The 23738-nt window shown below is 31.4% G+C and overlaps 1 protein-coding gene across 2 annotated transcripts in view; it reads right to left on the bottom strand.

The window, feature by feature from the left end:
* The window catches only part of LOC140436809 (ATP-binding cassette sub-family C member 4-like), a 127261-nt gene that overhangs the window by 13245 nt on the left and 90278 nt on the right, over positions 1-23738 (bottom strand). For both annotated transcript variants that reach the window (XM_072525927.1, XM_072525926.1), the window contains exons 13-17: positions 16860-17090; positions 15221-15454; positions 12020-12345; positions 11708-11953; positions 4420-4580 (exon numbers count right to left, since the gene is read on the bottom strand). In XM_072525927.1, the coding sequence (XP_072382028.1) occupies positions 4420-4580; positions 11708-11953; positions 12020-12345; positions 15221-15454; positions 16860-17090 (1198 nt within the window). The remainder of the gene's footprint in view (positions 1-4419; positions 4581-11707; positions 11954-12019; positions 12346-15220; positions 15455-16859; positions 17091-23738) is intronic.

The following is a 23738-nucleotide window of genomic DNA, read 5'->3' as shown; positions in this document are numbered from 1 at the left end:
CAAATTGGGGAGCAGACCCAAATATTGCTTTGATGTTTTACCGTAACATGATCAGGCCGATTTTCGATTATAACTGTCATTTATTTGGATCAGCGTCCAATACACATCTAAACAAACTTGAAATTCAAAAAAATAAATGCCTGAGAGTTATTTAAAATCCACTCCAGTCCAAAGAATGGAAAATGAAGCGGTGGAACCTCCATTGCATTTACGCCGCCAATTTCTTAGCGACAAATTCACAGTCCGAATTATGTCCAAAAATTGTAAATACCTTCAAGATCTTAATGAGCTATCAGTTTTAGACCTCACCCATAGGTACTGGAGAACTAAACTAGAAAGGTTAGGATATGTTACTTAAACTCACATTTACTCCCAAATATGTTTGATATAATCATTAAAGAAAAATGGACAAATTATCAGTACATTTTTACTGATGGGTCAAAAGATGCAAATGGAACGGGCTGTGCAATGTTCCACGAAAATAAAAATTACCATCACCAGTATAGCTTACCCAGTGAATGCTCAATATACACAGCAGAAATGATGGCAATAATGTTTGCTCTTCAGTATGTAGTACTGAATCCGACTAGCAACTATGTTATATTTACTGACAGTAAAAGCGTGGTCGACAGATTTAACAACATTCAAACAGTTAAACAAATAAACCACATTGAACTGGAAATTCTTAAAATTCTTTATGAAACTATACAATTAGGATTAAATGTAACAATTACATGGATCAAGGGCCATTCGGGAATAAAAGGCAATGAGATCGTTGACAATTTGGCTAAATCAGCATACATGCTTGGAGAAAAAGTAAACAGAAATTTAATTCCAGCGACAGATATTGACACGGTTAGTAGACAAAAACTTAAAAATAATTGGCATTTACATTACAGAGAATGTAAGACTGGCTTAAACTTTTATCATTGTAACACTAGGATACCCTCCATAAGATGGTTCTACACAGAATCTAATCGACATTTTATAAAGACCATTAATCGGCTGAGAGCAAATCATGCTCTTACGCCATCTTACATGCATGGAATCGGCTTATCAAATACTCCCAATTGTACTTGTGGTAAAATAGGCGATCTAACACATATTATATTAGAATGTGATTTACAAATTATTAATATAAACGAACTTTATAAGGAATTAATAAATTCTAAGTGTTGTTTTCCAACAAACCTTAATCTTTTAATATTTTCAAATAATATGGAAATTCTTCATTGCATTTACAAACATGTTAAAATATGTAAATATAAGTTGTAAATAGTATATAGGCGTAATCTGTTAATATGATTTGAAAAAAAACAAAAAAAAAAACAAAAAAAAAAGTATACCACAAATTAAAAAAAAACATAAAAGAATTAAGAAAATAGAAATAGAACAAAAAACAAAAAAATTAATCCAAAAAAAAAACAAAAAAAAAAAAAAAATAAATAAAAGAATAAAAAAAAAACAAACTAACAAACTAGTACTAACATTTGACTATGAATCTGCAATCAAAAATAATTGAAATTCAGTCGATTTTAACAATAAACACAAACAAGTCTGGCTAATTGGCTCTGCCAAAGCCATTTTTCAGAAAAAAAAAAAAAACGATTTACGAAGTGGAAATTTAAACGTCAATAAACTTACTTTAACCTTTAATTGTGGTTTATTCCCATTTAAATAGTAATATGTTTGATACTATGAAACTACTTGCAATTCAAAAGCACTGGACAAACGTCGAATTAATCATAGGTACACCAACAATATAGAAAATACATATAGGAATACTACAACTATAAATCTGCACAATCATACGAATTTAGTTCCGAGCCATCTGTTGAGGAGAAATAAAACATAAGTGCGGCTGCGGTTGGAGCGGGTGCAGTTGTCCACACCCATTTCCCATTGCTAAACGGACAGCGCTGACAGCAGACGCGAAGCTGCAGAGAAGACAAAATGGCGATGAGAAGTTTAACAATGTAGATGTAGATTTGTTTGTACAATTGTTTATTGCGTTTTTAAGTAGAAAATATTATTGAAATTGAAGCTAAAGAGCCACCCCTTACACTACGCAGACAGTTTTGTACAGATAAGTTTGTAGCTAGAGCTATATCAAAAACTCCAGCTATTTAAAAAATATTCGTTACTTGAATATATTAGACTTAAACCATAAATATTGGCGTAACAAAAAAACTCCCATATACGTTGAAAGTTATCGGAAACTAACAATATTTGAAGAACAATTGTATCAAAATAAAATACCACCAATTTATACACAACCTCCTAAGACTCTCTTCTCTAGGATAATAGAAACATATTATATGGATTCAAATCTTCCAGGAAGTATGATCAATAAAATAATTAAAGATAAGTGGCCTGCATTTCAATATATTTTTACTGACAGCTCTAAAATTCAAAATAAAACGGGTTGTGCAATATATCACTGGAATTCTGATTACAAAGAATCATGTCGATTGCCCAATGAAGCTTCAATATATACTGCCGAAATATCAGCTTTATTTCTTGCGTTAAAATATAGCCTCTAATGGTATGAATAATTATATCATTCTGACTGATTGTAGAAGCATTATGGACAAACTCACTTCTATCAAAACCACAAAAAACCTAAACCATATTGAGATAGAAATAAAGAAGTTACATTATGATATTATTTCCGCAGGTAGCTCGATTATTATTTGTTGGGTAAAAGGACACTCTGGAATATTAGGAAATGAAGAAGTCGACAAATTAGCTAAATCTGCAGCTTTAACCAAACATAATATAAACAACATACTTCTTCCAGTAGCAGACATAGATAAAATCAGTAGAAACAACTGCAAACAAAGATGGCAACGTTTATACAACCAAAGTACAACTGGAATAAACTTTAGAGCTTGCCAACCACTAATACCCAATGAGAGATGGTTCAAATATGAGACAAATAGGTTATTTATAAAAACAATAAACAGAATAAGATCAAACCACGCACTCACTCCTGCATACAAACACAGCATAGGTATTACTGATAACCCCTATTGCTCCTGTGGTAAAGTGGGAGATCTGCAGCACTTTATATTGGAGTGTGGACAGTACAAACAAAGTATCAAAATGATGTATGAAAAACTAATTGAGCTAAAATGTTCATTGCCTGTCAATTTAAATACAATTATTTTTTCAAATGATAAACAGATATTAAAATGTATCTACGAATACATAACATCCTGTAAATTTAAATTATAACTAGTTTTAGGTATTCAAATCAAAACTTGTAAATATGTCAAAAATTGAATGTGTATACCAACATATTACTTCCTGTAAATTTATATTATAAATAGGCTTAGGTAATAAAATCAAAAATTGTAATTACCACAAATAGTCTGGCTAATTGGCTATGCCAAAGCCATTATACAATAAAAAAAAATAAAAAATCATGTATATTAGTTTTTTATAGCGATTAACCAACCAAGCGATTTACCGTAACACCATCGTTTAATGATAGAGTGATATAGAAGACATCAAAATTAAAGTTGATGGCAGCTACGTACACCTTGTACATATGGTAAAAATTAGCTGAGATGATCAAACTGCTGATCAGCTAAGTAGAATACTTTTAGGATAGGCAGCATATGAAAGACTGCACGATATTTTTAAATGTAATGTATCTATTAGCTTAAAAGAAAGAGCCTTTAATCAGTGTGTCCAACCTGTTCTTACATATGAAGCAGGGACTTTTACTATCATAAGGTCATCTGCCCGTAAATTACAAGTGACGGAACATTGAAAGATCGTTGTTGTTTATAATGTTAAGAGTTAGGATAAGAAACGCAGAATATCGTAGAAGAAATATTGATACATACATCGTTTCAATAAGAAGTTCGACCACGATTGTATATTGAATTGCCAATATAAATGAGTCAGATAAAATTAAATTATTAGAAGAATTTTTCACCAAGTAACAAAAAACAAATTTTGTTGAATTTATTAATGTTTGTGTTTTGAGAACGATTTCCGAAGTGGAAATTAAAATGTTAATAAACTTACTTTTACCTTTAATTGTGTCTTATTCCCATTAAAATATTAATTACGATTGTATTCCTTATGCCTGTTTCTCTACTAAAAATGTCACATGAGATAAGCAAAAAAACGGGTTTGAGTTGAACTAGGGTGTGTTTTTCTGAAAATCAAATTTTCCCAATTTTCCGCAGGTTTAAGAAGGTAAAATTTTTCGTTTTCATGACCTGTCGTTATGCCTTTTTTTGTATGTTCCTATTGAGTTAATATTGAGCTTTTCGACAAGTCTCTTAAACTTCAAATGAATGTTAAAATGATAAATTTATATATTTTCCTTTAAGTATCTTATCCTGCGCATAATAATGGACGAGTATATAAAGCTGTAGCAATTTCTGAGTTATTATCTATTACCTGGGATCAACATTGGCTGTGGCTTCGTCTAAAACAAGAATCTTGTTATTTCTTACGATCGCTCTGGCTAGACACATTAATTGTCGTTGACCGGTACTGAAATTTGAACCTCCTTCTCGTATTTCCATTTCAAGGTCAGTAATTGAATGTTTCAACTCCACCTGAAAAAAAATTTTGGTAATTAAAATCATTTTGAGATTTTTGCATGCAAAGTAACAACAAACCTGCCTGTTGCAAACTATTCCTGCAGTTTAATTACTTTTTTAAGCCTCTGTGAGTAAGGGCCGAGGATCATGTCTTGACGAGAATGAGAGGAAATCCAGATTCTTATCAAAACGTTAAAAAAATTTAGACTGTAATTAATTAATTGGTAAGATCCGAATGGACATTGATTTCGAAGACCCTAGTACCAATACTCTAAATTCTCATAAATAGTCCAGTCGTTAGAGACGAAAATGCCACAGAAAGTTTAAAAATCATACGAACAAGCTTAATTTTGCTGAGAATGTCAAATTTGTGACCCCATAAAAGATGAAAAAGTGCGAAAGAAAGACATATACTCCGTAGAAAAAATTTTACAAACAAGAAATACAGCTGAGCTGATTTTAAACAAAAATGTTTAATAACACTTTATCCGTAGAATGAACAGTTCTCTCGGAAACTACGCTGGAAGACAACAGTGATTTTGAATAGTTGATGTGAGTAAATTTGCTACATATTATTGGGGCAGAGATAAAGTGACGAAATGGGCTAAAAAGGTAGATCTGCGATCGGTTCTCACTAGAGTCGAAAATATAATTTTTCAATTGCCTGGCGTGAAACGACACGCTAAAGAAGCTAAAACTACAATTGATTGTTGGAAGCTTTTCATGGATGACATACTCATTGCTGATATTATAAAACATACAAATGAGAAAATCAATTCAGTAAGTGAACGTTACAACGATGATCACCAATACGTAGTAAAAGAGACCTCCGCGCAAGAAATCAAGGCTGTATTTGGATTATTTTATTTAGCAGGAATTTATACACAAAAATGACGGCACATAAATACCAATATTCAAGAGAACTATGTCTCTAAAACGCTTTCAATTTCTGCTAAGGTGCTTGCGGTTTGACAATGGAGCTACACGCGTAGATAGAATCAAAATCGATAAATTATCCCCAATGTATTTTCGAAAGAATAGTTGACAATTTTTAGTCTGCCTTTACACCTAGCATGTTTCTCACTGTTGATGAAAAATTGGAGGCATTTCGTGGCAGGTGCTCTTTTCGGCAATACATTCCAAATAAACCGGCTCGTTACGGAATCAAAATCTTTGCTTTAGTCGATTCAAGATGTTATTATACTACAAACTTAGAAATTTATTGTGGTTCTCAACAGGATGGTCCTTTTACACTTAGTCCGAAGCCTACAGATGTAGTTTTACGATTGATTTCACCAGTGTCTGGTAGCAAACGAAATATCACATTCGATAATTGGTTCACTAATTATCCATTAATGCAACAACTTCTTGATGAACACCAATTAACATCTGTGGGTACTGTCCGAAAGAACAAGAAGCAGATTCCTTCCACACAGTACAGTATTCTACACTTTTTGGTTTCCAAAAAAAATACAACCTTAGTATCTTATATCCCAAAGAAAAACAAAAATTTTCTGTTGTTATTAACACTACACCATGATACACTACACCACTACAGAAGACTCATCTACGGGAAACGCTAGGAAGCCAGAAATAGTCACATTCGACAATTTTACGAAAGTAGGGGTTGACACCGTTGACCAGTTATCAGGTACATACGACGTTTTCCGAAACAGCAGAAGGTGGCCGATGACGGTATTCTATGCACCTTGAATATGTGTGGAATTAACTCCCAAGTAATCTATGAGATCAACAACAATGACTAATATACTGAAGCGTCAAAAATATTTGAAATATCTTAGTTTGTCACTGAAAGCAGATTATATGAAAGAAAGACAACAGAATCCTCGGTTGCCAAGAAAACTGCGTGATACACCGGGCTATAAGACAGCAGATTGTGATGAAAATAATTGCCTAAACGTCAGAAAGTACAAGGTAGATGTGTAGTGTGTCCCAGAACAAAAGACAGAAAAAGTCGCTACGTGTGATATGATTGCAGACATTTTGTTTGTTTAGAACACGCATGTTTCAAATGCGCTACTTGCGTCAACGAGAAAAGTCAGTAAATGATGTTGTTACTTTTGTTGGTGTATGTATTATTCTTTATAATGTTTGTTTGTTTATAAGTCAATAAAGAAAATTTTGTTGTGTTTTGTGTTCAGAAGTCTTTAGTTTTTTTTTCATTTCAGAAAAATGTAATGATTTTAAGTTGCTATTTCTGCTATATTTAAACTGTGCAATAAATTGTTTGAGCTGATAATACTTTTTCAATTTTTTTAATAGTACGCACTACTTCAAACGAAAAGTATATACTTTGGATGCAGATACTCAAGTATTGAGTTTTACAAGACATATTTTGCTATGGGGTATATCACACCCCACCACATCAGGCACATAAGTTTTAGGTACCACACCAACGCAGGGTTAAGGCGGAAGCTAGAAGGGCCTATCTGCTAAAAGTGTATTTTAAGAAACATGCATTTAAAGATTTAACATATATATACCCTAAACAAACCAACACTTGCATTGTTTAAGTGTTATAGTTTCAAGAATTTCAATCCATTGATAAAATAATGAATCAAATAAACGAAGAAAACTCGCTGAGAACTCATGAACATAAAAACATTTTTTACAAGGTCAGACCCTAATCTCAAGCTCATACTTCGAATGATCATATGTTACGTTTTCTCTGTTTTTGTATCGCTGTGTGTGTGTACAAAAAGTTACCAAGCAACGGTGAGGTACTTCGGTGTATCAGTTAACAAAAATAATTACTCAGCAAAATTAAAGAGAGGAAAATACAATACTTGGTTCATGTGTTGAGAGATAAGAGATATGAATTACTCCAAATCATATTGGAAGCTAAAGCGGAGGGCAAAATATCAATTGGAAGACGCCAGAACTCGTGGCTGAAAGACCTGAGGAGATGGTTTGACCGCTCCTCCACAGAAATTTTTCGTGCAACAGTTTCCAAAGCTACAATTGCTATTTGTATCGCCAACTTTCGAAAGGAGATGACGCAATAAGAAGAAGATAAAATAGAAAAGAACACCTTTTTCAAATACGTCCTTTTTTCTTTTGAAACAAAGAGTATTAAAACAAATTTACATAAGCCCTTCTTCTGAAAAACACATTTGGCAGATTAAAACCTCTTCTGCAGAGGAAAGGCCTTTTTATTGTTGTATAGTATGCTACAGTTATACAATATAGTAAACAAAGGTTAAAAATAATAATAATCAAGGTCTTTGTCCAACAATGAAAGTTTTATTTTCTTTACACAACATTATTTAATATGACAATTTTATGCTAATTTTCCTCACCATCTGAATAATCAACACTACTCTGATTGTCCTTTTCAACTTGTGTGCATTCTTGAAATAAAAGGTCGTAGAAGTTTCTACTTTCTTCACTTAAGTACTAAAACGAGACTCTCATATGTCTTTTATTTTAAACCGGTTAATAGGAACCCGAGCAATCGCGCAAGATTAAGATCCAATGGCAACGTTTTCGCATATTTAAAAGGGGTTTAAATTCCAAACTATGTTTTTAAAGCAGCCAGTGTCCCAAGATGTTTATATTTCAGCATGCGATACTGTTGTAGTTTTAACTCTCAATCTTTATTTACAGGTTTCTTCAAAAAATAAGGAAGTGCTGCATCCCAGTCATATATTATAGTGGAGTCATGTTTGAGACAGAAAAAAGACAGAGTTTGTCTGCACTGTACGATTTTTTCCAGGTACACTTTGGGTTCCTTAACATCTTAAACTCTTTTTAAGGCCTGCCTTATAACCGAAAAAATTCTCTCGCATTGACTAAAGGAGTGTCCACGAACAGGATAAATGTGTCACTTTAACTCTGTATAATTTTGATATCCAAGAACAAAACCGCAACAAGGTCTGATTTTTGTTTTGTCCTCCAGCTGCATCTGATAGAAGAATAATATGCTTGTTGCTTGGTATTAGGATAATCTGCTATTTTATTGTATATACAGTCATAGATGACTGAAGCAACACTACTTGCTCCCTTTTTAGAATGAGATTCTATAAAGAAATATACATATGATGACTCGTGTCATCTTGATGATACGTATATTAAATACGTACATCCATAAATGTCTTTTATAGAACTGTTTTGTTATGTTAAGCTTTGACAACGGTAGATTCTGCGCATAATGAAATTTCAGAATAAGGATGCCACTCGCATCTGTTGCCTTTCTCAAGCAATCTTTTTCTAGCTTGGAATATGCCTCGAATCTCTTTTTATAAAAATTAAAATTGATCGTTCCGATTCTTTTCTAGTTTGATTTCACACTCACGACAATCATCACATGTATCAGTCTCTAATTTTTTGAGCGTTAAATTAGTTTCTTCGAAAAACTTAAAATACTTCTTGTATTTCATTGTAAGATGAATTGCCAGTAGTGTCCTTAAACAACTTTTGAAACTGCTTAAAAATGTTCTTAATCGTTAGGTCCGGGTTGTCGAAGTACAATCTATATATATACATATATATATATATATATATATATATATATATATATATATATATATATATATATATATATATATATATATACACAACGCAAAAGTCTAGGGATATTTTTATAAATAGACGTATTTTGTTTATCTGTAATCAACTGAAAAAAAAGAAATACAAAATTTGTAGTTTAAATTGTTGTTTAATATGTCAAAAACCATAAATTGCAAAAAAACAGAAAATTGGAGCAAAAAAAAATATATTGCAAATCACCCATCTTTCACATACCATCATAAAGTGTTAAAAATACGAAATATAAACTTAAAATAAAGTATGGCCACCACGTTGGTTTATCACAGCTCTACATCTACTGTTCATGCTTTGAATCACATTGTTAATGTCTGCTTGAGGTAGTTGTGTCCATTGTTCTATCAGAAGCTCTTTTAAGTGAAATTCATTGTAGATATTGCCCATATGTGGAGTAATTCTTCGTTGGAGCATGTCCCATATATGCTCAATGGGATTTAAGTCCGGTGATTGTGCTGGCCACAGCAATACATCAATACCCTCGTTATCCAACCAGTTTGTTACAATATGCGCAACATGTGGCCGAGCGTTATCATGCATAAAGTAAAAATTTTCTCCAACAGCAGCAGCAAACGGGCGCACATCAGGTTCAAGAATAGTGTCCAAATATTGCTGACTTGTGAGAAAGCCACGTGAGAAAATAAGGCCAGTTCTATCGTCAACCATGATTCCGCCCCATACCATTAATGTACCACCTCTGTATGTATACACTTCTTGAAGATGTCGTAATCATTCTCCATTTACGAGTCGTCTCCAAACTCTTGTCCGACGATAATCTGGATGAAATCCATATCTAGACTCGTCACTAAACAAAACTATGGAACAGTCATTGTCAGTTCAATTCTGAAACTCTTGAAATCAGGTTAATTTTGCAGCGCGATTACCTCTAGATAAAGGTAGACATCTCAGTGGTCGCTGACTACGAAGATTGGCTTCATGGAGACGATTCCTCATTGTACTGCTGCTAACTGTTACATTATGTGCAAGCTGTAATTCATTAACCATTTCGGGTGCTGTAATTTTTGGTTGCCTTCTGGCATTTAAAATTAAATATCGGTCTTGAGCGACGGTTGTAGAGCGACCACTTCCTGGATATTGCTCGGCTGGACTCCCAGTGTCTCTAAACCGACGCCACAAACGACTTACGACGCTTTGGGAGACAACCAGCTGGTCAGCAACTTGAGTTTGTCGCATACCAGCTTGAAGGAGTCTCACGGCTCTATTCATCTCATCCAACGTTAAATGTTGTCGTTGCATGGTAAAAAGACAATATCTTTAACTTACCTATTAAGCAAGAATGGTATAAAGTGACTAAAATTAAAAACAAACAAAACATAAAAATGTCGATTTTTTTGTCCCTTATAAAAAACATTCTAAAACACGTATTGCTATCAGTTTTACAATTTTTTTTTGATAAGAAGTGAGTGTCTGTATCAACAATTATAGTACAAGCAAATTTATATGGTCATGAAATTTGTGTCATTGGTATTGTCAAATTATTAAAATATCCTTAGACTTTTGCGTTGTGTATATATATATATATATATATATATATATATATATATATATATATATATCAACAAAATATATATAATATATATATATATCAACAAAATATATATAATATATATATATATATATATATATATATATATATATATATATATATATATATATATATATATATATATATATATATATATATATATATATCAACAAAAAGGAACGGCAGACGAGCAAATCACAACCAGAAGTTTTAATTTGGTATTTCCAGAAATACTATCTACTAATTTTGGAATTTTTCATCTTTTTGTACCTTTCTGAAGGCTACCCTAATGTCATACAACCTGCTAGAAGAGTCTGTTTTTTGCACCACTAGTATAAAAAGAATCTAATATTCGCTTTTGGTCTTGCAAAGTTATTTTTGCAAAACATTTGGATACACAATATTTACGGACAACAAAAAATATCTTACCCTGTACAATTTTTTCCGTAAATTTTGACACATATCTTGTCCACTCTGTCTGTTAAATTTTGTACACGTTTTCTTTCTAATAGTCTTTCTGAACAATTTTCCTTTTTGCGCTTTTTGACACTGCATTATCTAAAATAATAGCTTTACGACTAGCCATTGCTTTAAGAATACATTTAAAATTACAGTAAACAGATAACATAACTTCAATTAGATTGTGAGAAGTTCACCAAAACAGAGTTGATTTAGAGGTACAAATCTTTCTTAGCTATTCTAACACTAAAAACATATTGTACAAACGAAAAATACCCATACTCTAATATCGTATGAAAATTTGGTGGACTAACAGAGAACAACATGGCGAATTTAATTCTGTGTTCTCAGTAAGAAGAGCCCATAGGTCCGTAGGTTCTTATTCTAGCCACCGTCTGAATTGCAAACGGAAATTAGTTTGCTTTAAACATTCTAGAGACAAACCAATCCATCTAACACAATTTAAATCAATAAATAAAAACACGTCTTTTTTAGGCGTCGGTAAATCTTGATATTACAAACAAAACAAAGCAACTAAAATGTGGTAAATATGTTAGCAATAAAAAACATTTACCTTTTCTAATGCATCCCATATCTGCTCATCACTAACAGTTTCAAATGGATCCAGATTATATCTAACAGTCGCTGAGAATAGAACTGGTTCTTGCGGTATTATAGATATGGTTGATCTTAATTTATGAAGCTCTACATTGACAGTATCCACGCCATCAACTTTTACTGATCCTTCTAATGGTGAAAGTCTGAACAATGCGGATACTAGAGAGGATTTTCCAGCACCAGTTCTGCCAACTACACCAATCTGAAACAATGCTTGGATAAATAATACTCACAAAAATGTTGAATTATATTCAAATAGTCTACTTACTTTTTCTCCAGCTCTAAATACAAGATTTAAATTCCTTAGAACGGGAGCACTGTCCAATGTGTACCTCAGGAAAACGTTTTTGAATTCGACTTCTCCTGCTTGTGGCCAATCTTTATCTAGAGATTTATAAGTAGGTACTAAATTATTCACTGACAGTTGTTTCTTTTCTTCCCTTTCTTTTTCCAAAGTTGTATATTCAAGTACTCTCTCTACACTGGTCATATTATTAGCTACTTCTGCAGTTTGGCGAACGCCCATCTGTAACATTCCTGTTAATATCAAGCACTGTGATAAGACAAGACCAGCGTTTCCCGCAGAACTGGGATCTGCAAAATATTGTTCTTATTTATTAAAAAAAAAAATACAAGTAACTGATATTTAACCTAATAAAAGGCTAGTATTACACGTCATGCAGTTTCTCCGGGACGATAACTCCTAGCGCCACGTAGGAAATAAATCTGAACTACTAACTGACATTTTTTAATCATATTTTGTTCTTGCCTTGATACGGTTAATTTATTGCGAATTCATTCTATAAATTGATGATTCTAATATCCCTTTTTGAAAATTTTACTACTTCATTAGTAATTAAATTTTTTGCAAAATTGCTAAAAAAATAATTGGTTACTGTAATGGTAAGGTAAGATTTATCAAGCAAAATAGTTTAAAGCTTTATGTTAGAAGTAAAGGGGCTATACCGTTTCTGCCTTATTTCCCATGCAAAATCCCATAAGAAAATGCTAAAGCTCATTTTATTCAGTTTTTGAGCGTTTTGTGATGGGGGTAGGATAGTTGGGCAGATCGTGACGTATGATACATCATTGGAAAGGAAAGAAGGTAGCGAATATGTTGTGACAGAAAAAAAATACACATAAGGCCATTTCCAAAAAAAAAAATCATTAAATCTTATATCTGTTATCATTTGTCCGATTGGAATGTATGATATATTAAATGAAAGGAGATGTTGTAGTTTCTATATTAGGTGTTGTTAATAAATGAAGATAAAAAACAAACAAGGCGACTACCAAAAGAACTCTGCAGCGTATCTTTATTATTAATGAACCTAAAGCAACATACCAGATAGCATACGACACTATCGATAAAAATAGATGGGTTTAAGAAAAATTTGGATTAATTGACTTAAAAAAAATCTCTGGCTTAGCATAAAATAAACAACTGATCGAATCCTAACATACGACATGGCAAGTGAAAGCAGAGGATTAAACGCATATACTAAGATAGAAAAAACCAACAAGGGGACTACCAAAGGGGCACTACACAGTATCTTCATTATTAACGAACGTATAGTTACAAATGAGATAGCATAAAGCAGTATAGATAAAAATAGATTAACTAAAACACAAATTTTGATTTATTGACTTAAACGAAGCCCTCTCACTTAGCAAAATAAACAACTGATCGAATCCTAACATGCGACATAGCCAATGAAACGGACGGATATAACGAATATATTAAGCAATAAAACAAATTAAACGGCTATCAAAAGAGCACTAAATGATATTTTTATTTTTAATAAACATATAACGACATACGAGATATAAGTCACTATAGATGAAAATGTATTTACTATAAGATAAATTTTAATTTATTTACTTAAAAAAGCTCTTTGGCTGAGCACAAAATATATAACTGGTCGAATCCTAACATGCGACATAGAAAATGAAGGGGGAGTATATAATGAATCTATTAAGATAGAATAAACAAACTAAGTGACTACCGAAAGGGCACTACAGAGCAACTTCGTTATTAATGAACGTATAGTGACATAAAAAATATGGCATGACATTATAAATGATAATAGACACACTAAAAGGTAAATTTGCTTTATTAACCTTAAGAAAGTCTCTAACTACAAAACATGTTACAATTACATACAAACAAAATTGTTGTTATTATTACTATTATATATATTACTACATACAAAATTGTTGTTATTTTTTTAGAAAGCAACATTGTTATTGTTAACAGCAAATAATTGTTGTTATTTTAAATGGTTCTTTCATATCGATTTGTTAATTAAGAAACTAGCCTCAGCCTGCTATGCAATTTGCAATAAGATCTGTTTCGGAGGAAATTAATTTAGCATCTTCCAAAATAACATATTTTTCTTTGTTAAATCATGTTATCATTATTAAAATATATAATGTTACCATTATTTAACAATACCAAGATAATTTTATGGGTGAAAATTACAAAAGATGTCATTTAAAATATTGTGCAATATTGTGTGACCTCACTACTACACTCATATTCGATGGCCAGCTAGCTCATCCGATCTAAATAAAGTTGACTTAATTATTATTTATTTTGATTTTGTGTTTAGTTCAGTATATACGTACAAATGTTGTGTACCTTCATTACCACTTTTCTGTATCTTTTTAATCATCTGAAATATCAAACTCTGAAGTATAATTATTATGAAGAATTATTAAATTATTATGAAGAATTATTAATGAAGTATAATATGATTAATCTGTACCTACGAGTAATAAAAGATAATTAAAACTTGTTTTATAAAGGATATCTATGTTAACAAAATAAGTGTACCAAAAATCAATAAATTTAAATTAACTTCAAAATTTTATTTATGAATAAATATTTTAATAACATAATTTTATCATCTCTTTATAATTACTATAATTAACTTGGCCAAATTATATAAAAACACTTAAAATTAAGTCTTTCCTATATAACTACATTCAAATGTTGCGTTAAGAAGCGGTCTTGACTACGTCATGCGCGACGCGAACCAATTTTGGAACATCATGTATGATACCTTGTGTTCATTGTATCATGGGTTAGAAGTGTATCAAATTATACTTTATATTTACTTGGTTTAATGTATCAGATATCATTTTATCAAACATTCTTACTAAAGAAGCACTTTAAAAATTGTATGCTATTGTCGGTTTCTTTGTTAGGTAATTGAGTCTGTCTAGGATAAATTTACATCATCTGGTATGTGGTATGTCAGATTTTGTAATCAGAATGTTTGTATGTGTCAGAAATTACCTAGATTAGGGAAAATGTTGAACTTAGCAACATTGCACACTGGTATGCTGTTAGAATTAAATAAGTATATACATCGTAAAATCAGTAAATTATTTAGTACTGTGGTAATTAGGGCAAAACAGATGAAATAAATGAATAATCAATAACAAATGATCAGTCGTTACCTACCTGAGTTGTCAAAAATAAGGAACTGGTACGTAACTATTCCAATAAAAACTGTACTTATACAATCTAAATAAAATCCAAATACTTCGCAGGCAGTAATGTATAAGTACCAAGCTCCTGAACTATTGTCCATAAGTCCGTCAAATTCTTGGATAACCATATCTTCGCACTTTGATGCTCTTATCGTTGTCATTCCGTCTAGAGTGGCGATAACATGGGAATATACTGGAGCTCTACCTAATAATAAAGTAAATATTAATTGAACCCAATTTTTAATTTATATATTACGCTTACGAACCAGTCACAAGGTCCTATAATCTAATGTCATGTCGACAGTAATCTGTAAGAGATATTTTCACATCTATTGTAGGTTGTTCGATTAAATTTGAATTTAAGTAAGAAAAATATGACTTGATGATTTTAAAGAATATTAGACATAACTTTCTTTAACTTTAATAAATTGTTCCAGTAATCTTTTTATTTATGATTTCATCCCTGAAGTGATATTGAAGAATGTCAAAATGTGCCTCCACATTGTTTTTGATGAAAATAGTTTCCCACGAATAAATGTTTTAAGATACCACGGAACAAGTAGAACTTAAAGAAAATTAATATGATAAGGTCGCATTGCTCATGAAACGATTCTTTTTCAAGTTAACATGCTCCTGTTCTAACTTAGCTGCACCGTACTGAAGACGACCAATAGACAGAAATACTTATATACGGTTGCCTTCCATCGATATACCTATTTTGCTTTTTGTTTTCCTGTATTGCGAGACATGCCATTACATTTTACTTTTATTATTTACTTGAATTAACCTGTTTTATTTGTTTAAAACGTTTTAACGTTTGGAATTCCTTTTCTCGAAGAGTTGTAGCTTCCTTCGTGGTTATTGTTAGTTGTTGCCCTGAAAACCATCAGGGTATTCTAACTCTAATGCCACAAATTGGTCGCATTGCTCCTTAGTAATCCTTTCCCAAGTTAACGTGCTCCTTTTTTAACTTGGCTGCACTGTAGTGAAAATGACCAATAGTCAGAAATACATATATACGTTTGCCTTCCATCGATTTATCATTTTGCTTTTTGTTTTCCTGTTTTGATATATATATATATATATATATATATATATATATATATATATATATATATATATATATATATATATATATATACATATGTACATGAAATAGAAAATTTTATTTTCTTTTAATTCTATTCAGGTATTCAATTACCATCAGGAACAATTGTGGCTGTTCATTATAAAATAAAATGCAATCTAGTAAGGCTGTTATAATAAATCAATACGCCTGAGTACGCTAGCAGCGACCTCTTCACAAAGCGACAAGAAAGTATCTTTCATAGCGAAATACATGAACCGCAAATCCAAAGCTTACTGAAAGCTATTGGACTGTGCTAGGAATACACTTTTATTAATTTTTTAAAATGATTCCAGCAATAATAATGTATGTTCTTTTTTGTTGTATAATATGTCTGTCTACTTAAGAAAATTTGAATTAAAACTTCGTATTTAAAGCTGTATTTATCGTATTGTACCATTTCTCGGAATTTTTCGCCGTTTTAAATTTGAGAATATATTGTTCAGTTAAATGTTGAGAATCATTTATACTGTTAAATACTTACTGACTCCTTCCAAGCGCTTCACGTCTTGAGTCGTTTTTAAAAAGAGCAATCTGAGATAATAGAACAAAATTCCCATAAGTACTGCTGGTATTATCATCCACACTACTTTAATAAACACCAGTATCAGGATACCTAAAAGGACCAATAACATTTGTGTACCATCAAGCATCGCTCTTGGTAAAAACTCGTCAATGATTCCCATGTCATTCGAAAATCTGTTCAGGATTCTTCCTAAAAAATAATATTGGTAAGATTTATTCTACAGAGCGTTGCTAAATTAGATCAGTTGCATTATAATTCACCTAAATATAAGTTACTTGATTCCTTTTACCCTACAGTAGAAGCGCGCGATTAAAAAACGGTTTTTATGATATTTTAATCGTTTGGTTCTTGATTAGTTAGCGAGTTTAGGTCTCTTCTGGCATTGGTACTGTCTTGCTTTAGTGAGTATCGAATCTTTAATGAGTTCACTACTGTGAGTATTATTAGCATTTGCAGAGTGTGAGTCCGCAGCGACCATTAGTGTACTGTTCTTATTTGAGTAGCGTTACAAATTTTATTTAGAATATACCCGTTCTACATAGGTATAGTCTACATTAAGTAAAAATTCTTTAGGTAATATGCAGATTACGAAAGAGAATAAAATATCTTCATCGCTAAAGGAAAAATGTTAGGCTGGAGACTAATATTCCGAAAGCGATAAAACTTGTGCATGGAGTCTGGAGTCCGACAATATTTCTCAAGTAAACTAAGAAACCCTTAAATGATATAGCAGGTACGACCGAAAAAACTTCTAACAGCCACAAAAAAAATTTAGTTTAAAAAAAATGTAAGTAATACATTTTTCTGTATGGAAAATTCCACAATAATTTGTAATGATTACTACGAAGATAGTTTGGAGTAAAAATAACTTTGTGTTGAGTATAACTAAGTTGTTCTAAAGAATTTTTAATGTGATTAGTACTTTTTAGTTAAAAAAGGGATGATTGTATTATATAACTGGGTTCTTACATTTTCAGTACTATTGTTGGCTTTATCTTTGTATTATTATTTGAAAATATATTACTTTTATATCAAATATAACTTTCTATATATTCTTGTCTTAAAAAATAGATGCGTGTACTGTAGGGTTAGCGTTGAAAACAAGGTTGGAAACAAAATAAAAATTTTGTTATAAATCAGAATATTGTTTTTATTTATTTTTTTGATGAAGTGACAAGTGATGAAGAACAAGAAAGAGACGGAAATCGGTTTTACATTGGGAAAGACAAAGTCACTAAATGGTCAAGGAAGAAGAGTCGTGAGCAGGTGAGAACCTTCTTCTTATAGTGCCGTGCACCTATAGTGCGTTGGCAAATTATCTTCAGGCCAGAAGTCTGTCTTTTGAGGCATGCAAAAGATCACCAGTGTTATTTATCCCATTTACCAGGAACAATAAATGTAGCCAGAAACTGTAAGTCCTGTAAGTTATTGAATGTTATAATTTGTTTATAACTGAAGACATAATCAAAGAAGTTACAGAACGTACCAATATATTTATCAATAAACTCTCCGGCAATTACAGATGTAAGAGAGACTGCAAAGAAACCAATAACATAAAAATTCGTGCTTCAGTTGGGTTACTAATATAACCTGGAATTTGTAAATCCAGCTATAGGAATATCAAAGATTTGTGAGGTATTTTAAGGCTTGGAATTCAAACGTTTTATAAAACTATTACAATCGTTTTTATTTTCTTATAAAATGTTTAAGATTTGACAATCTAAATACCCGCGAAGAAAGAATATTGCTTGACAATTTTGATCCCATTAGAGGTATTTATAATCAGTTCAACAAGAATTGCCTCGCAAATTATTCGCTTGGCGAATTCGCAAACATTTGAAAACAACTTTTGAATTTTAGCATTTTTTAGGGGATATGCTCTTTTCGACAGTATCTACCAAATAAGCCGGCACGATATGTCCTTAAATTTTTGGCTATATGTGATTCCAAGACATTTTATACCTTACAATTTGAACCTTATATTAAAAAGTAGCTAGATGGTCCTTTTCAAGTTAGCTATAACCCCATTGATATTGTGCAGCGTTTGCATAGTACACTCTTCGCTTCAGGAAGAGTCACAACGTACAACTGGTATACCAGCATACCATTAGCAGAAACATTACTGCCTCACAAATTATCGTTAGTGGGTACACTCAAAAAAAAAAAGAAAGAGTTACCACCATGCTTTGTCACCAATAAGTTTCCTGGGCAATCTCTATTCGGATTGTCACCACTAAATGGGAATAAGCCACAATTAAAGGTTAAAGTACGTTTATTGACGTTTCAATTTCTTATTATTGACTTATATTATATTATATTATATTATAGTTTATTGACGTACTTTAACCTTTAATTGTGGCTCATTCCCATTTAAATAGTAATTACTTTAAAATGCCACAAGAAAATAGCTTCAGAACATTATTAAGAAACCGTTATGGGCTCAGCGTTATTCAAAATTTTCGGAGATTGGAAATTCTATACAAGAAACTGGCACATTGTCAAAATTCAATCAAATTTTTAGGATTTCCGAAGTGGAAATTCAAACGTCAATAAACGTACTTTAACCTTTAATTGTGGCTTATTCCCATTATTTAAATAGTGACAATACTGTGGTTGTAGTTTCTCCAAATGTTAATAAGCCTGACATAATTTTATTTTATAATAAGACCAAGAGTGGGTTTGATAGTGTAGACCAAAGTTTGGCCCTTGGGGATATTTTATCATTTGCTAAATACAGCTGCAATTAATTCCCACATCGTTTATTTCTCTAATAATCCCACTAAAAAAATTCCCAGATCAAAAATTCTAGAAGAGATTGGAATTAAGCTTGTTTTACAGTTTGAGGGATTGTAAACGTAGACGCACTGCAAAAAGATCTACATAGAATTTTGTGTACTCTTATTTATAAATAAACGTAAACGCATGACGAAACGTAAGTGAGACGGACTGGAACGGAAGAGTTGGCCAACTTTTAGTAGGATAAGTAGGGATATCATAGTATCATGGTCACCAACTGTAGCCACTGTTTCTACTCATGCGCAAAAATTCCACTCCGTCGATTTATAAATTGAGATAATATTTACAGTCCGTTACGTCTCCACTGCGTCTACGTCTACAGTCCGTCAAACTATACATCCAGCTTTACTCTGGTATAACCACAGATGGAAGTTAGGTCACAAGTAAAATCTCTTCCAAACTGTCTGAAAAAAGTCCTAGGTAGTGCAGCAAACAACCAGTAACAATATGACTATAAAAAAAGGTACGATGCACTATATGTCCAGAAGCAAAAGACATTAAATGTATGAGATGTTGCAAAAATTGCAATAAAAATATGTGCCTAAGCCATATGAACACAATATGTGATGTATGCTATGGAGGTCAGTGAATTTATTCTAAGTTTGTTCTTTACATATAATAAAAAATTTTTGGTTTCACCTTTTTTACTTTATTTTTTTTATTTTTTTTTTATTTTTTTCTCAGTTGTTCACAAATTTATTCCTAAAATCTATGTTTATAAAATTCAACGACTACATATGTAGAATGTAATATTTGTTGAAATAAATCCTTTTATTTTGTGACAAACTGTTAACATTATATACCTGAAATATAAAAAAAAATTTGGGTTTTCTTACTTTAAACAAAAAGAGAGATAAAATAATGGGGTGCTGAACACACCCCGCCAGTTAGCACGTTCCTGAAATAGGCGAGATTAACGGAGGGATAATGACTACCAACCAGTTCCAATCAGTGTTTAAGTAAACCTACAATCCCGCACAGCAAGCACCAATTACTAAACCCCTTCGATCAGCTAAATAATTATAAAATTTGCATTAATTTAGTATCGTGTGTATTAATTATTACTGCTAAACGTTAGTGTTGTCTGCTACTCAGACAGATTTGCCCCTATACTAGTTCGTCGCCAGCTTTTGCTTAACCTCTAAAATGGACATTTTAAAATCAGCTTGAAGAAACTACACCCTAATTAGCGTTTGCTCTATGCTCTTTTATATTTCGGTTTCGTTTGTAAACATATATATCCCCCAAAAATCTTTTATTTATTTATTACGTGCTCTTGTTAATTTTTAACGTTCAATTTTGTGACGTGGAAGGAGCCGGGAACCTTTGCAGTTGGATTTAACCAGACTCTTTAAATTTTATTATTTCTGTTTTAACTGAGACTTTCACTGGTCTTGAATTAACCAAATTACGACCGACATGAAAATAGTGAAAAAAGCTTATCTTCAAAGTTTGGGGCAAAATAAAAATCCACGGGACAGTGTGCGGTTTTATTCTGGTAAAAAGGTGTTTGATATAGTCGGTTCGCTATTCCCAGTCTGAACTGTCTAGTGAATTTATTAATTATTTTTTTGCGTTAGTTACTTTTTGACAGACTAAAAGTGGCTTGAAATTACTATACAACCAAGCACGCGTACTCATAGCAAATATTAATAGTAAACAAACTAAATAGTAAATAAAATAGAACTTTACGAATTACCGGCAATCAATATTTATTTGCACCATATAATAAATAGTTTTGTTAAATTATAATAACTGAAATATATTTTTTAAATATATACTACCCAAAATTTTATAGATTTAGTATACACTTCCACTATTTATAATAATTCTTCTTTTTTTAATTAAAGAAGTCTGTAATTAAAACTTTATTTAGGCTGTTAATAGTGTGAGATAGGAACTTTTGTGTTGTAGGTTTCCAGTTATGAATCTGTCAAAATATGCCCGAGTTGAGCGAATGGACCTTATTATAAACGAATTGCAACATTTACAGGAATTATTCTTTGTACGAGCCAGAAATCTGACTAAAGCTTATTTTGGGGGAGCTAGCAAGCACAATGAAAAGAACTAATTATTTTTAAAAATATCCAGAGAAAAAGCCACCTTTGCTGTAAATAGTTAAAATATATGATCTGTAGTGTTTATTTGCTTATATTCCTGTTTAACACTATGTGGGTATAATGATTTGATGTGCTAATGTAATATTTAAAAAGTAGGTAACAAGGTGTTTGATTCTAGCTCTTGAAGTAAATTTGCCAATTTATTTTGTATCAACACTAAAAAAATATGTAAAATACATAATGTATATTAAATTTTTTTGACTTATTTTTGTTTTGATTTATAGTGTAGGGTAAACTACACAATGTGATTGTAAATAAGAAGTTTTTAAAGTACCTAATATCTATTCCATTGTTTTAATATATTTTAAGTATTATGGGGATTGCCTAGTGCTTACAAACAGCACCTAGGTTAGATTTTAATTGTAGCTTCATCATTGTGTATAATGTTTATTATTAAGTGTCGTTCACATGTACATGTATTTTCCAAAAACATATCAGTTGAATAATCAAATATTTATTGCGAATTGTATATACCCCATAAAATGCATGTAACTGCATTTTCTTAATGAGATTTTATTCCCATTACAATGACATATAACTCTGATACTTACGCACATTTACGCATCTACGTATGCACTTCACCTTCTAGATCATAATCGTTCTTTTAATGACAAATTTCAAATTCTTCACATTAAAAAAAAAGGCCTTAAGCTAACTTTATTAGAATCTATGGAAATTGACAAATTAAAAAACATAGACATAATTCTGAATGACCAACTTGAGACAAACAGTTCTCCTTTCCTCAACCGATTTCGTTCAAGACTATCAAGTGTAAACACATACCAAAAATAGATCACTTGAGAAAGGCACTCTTCCGAAACAGCTGTAGTAATAAAATATACTAAATTTTGTGGAAGTTTTGAAAACAAAGTTTTCAGTGTTTTATTGTTATATAAAATGAATTTCCATCAAGTTACCGTCGAACCCATTACCGATATTTCACCACGTTTTTGTATGAAATAGTTATTATTAGATATAATTAATAAATATTATAAAAAACAACAAAAAACTGAAAATCCCAAAGACCTACACCAAAAATAAATCGTGTTAACAGTAAATAACCAATTTAAAAACAAACAAAACCCGATATACGATATACAGGCGTGTACCTAGATCCTTGTGAATGTTCTATGGTATAGTATTTTTCATATCAAAATGCGTGCACTTCATTCAATATTTACGACGTCAGAACCCCACAGCGTTGCCAAAACATCAGAATAGCTAGTAAGTGAGGAATTTTTAAAATGTCAATTATTTGTCAAACTATGATAATAACAGTAAATACACTTAATGTTAAGACTACTGCAACACACTAAAATACATAAGAAAACATTTTAATACAAAATTATATATTCTAAATTTTAAACTTACCTCTTTTAGAGCAATTATATTAAAAACGTCCCGCCATTATTTCTTGTTCAAAATGATCTATCTTATATAAAAGCTTATTAGCTTTCTACAGACTATTTAGTTGTTTTGGCATAGCAAAATCACAACACTATATAGTATTTTTCATATAAAAATGCGTGCAAGTCACAAATTATATAAAGTGACGTCACTTATATTTAAAATTTCCAGAACGTCAACGTTAGAGTTTAAATTTTCCAGAACGTCAACGTTAGAGTTTAAATTTTCCTAACACAGCTAATAATACGAAACCCATACGGAACTGCTTGATCTTTCATAGGCGTCAACATGGTATAATAATCAGAAAAATGTAATCATTCTTATATTGAGAATTTTAGAACATAGTGATTAAATAACCAAAAATATTTGTTATTATTAATAATATAAATTTTATGAAATAACTCTTTAAGTCTAATATTCCACAAAATAATAATTTTAATTAAATATATTAGACAATTGTCAAACATTTGCAATTTCATATAAGATAGATAATTTTGAACAAGAAATAATGGCG

This window comes from Diabrotica undecimpunctata, chromosome 3 (genome assembly GCF_040954645.1).
Source record: "Diabrotica undecimpunctata isolate CICGRU chromosome 3, icDiaUnde3, whole genome shotgun sequence".
Taxonomy (NCBI): Eukaryota; Metazoa; Arthropoda; class Insecta; order Coleoptera; family Chrysomelidae; genus Diabrotica; species Diabrotica undecimpunctata.
This window is presented reverse-complemented; position numbering and strand designations above follow the sequence as displayed.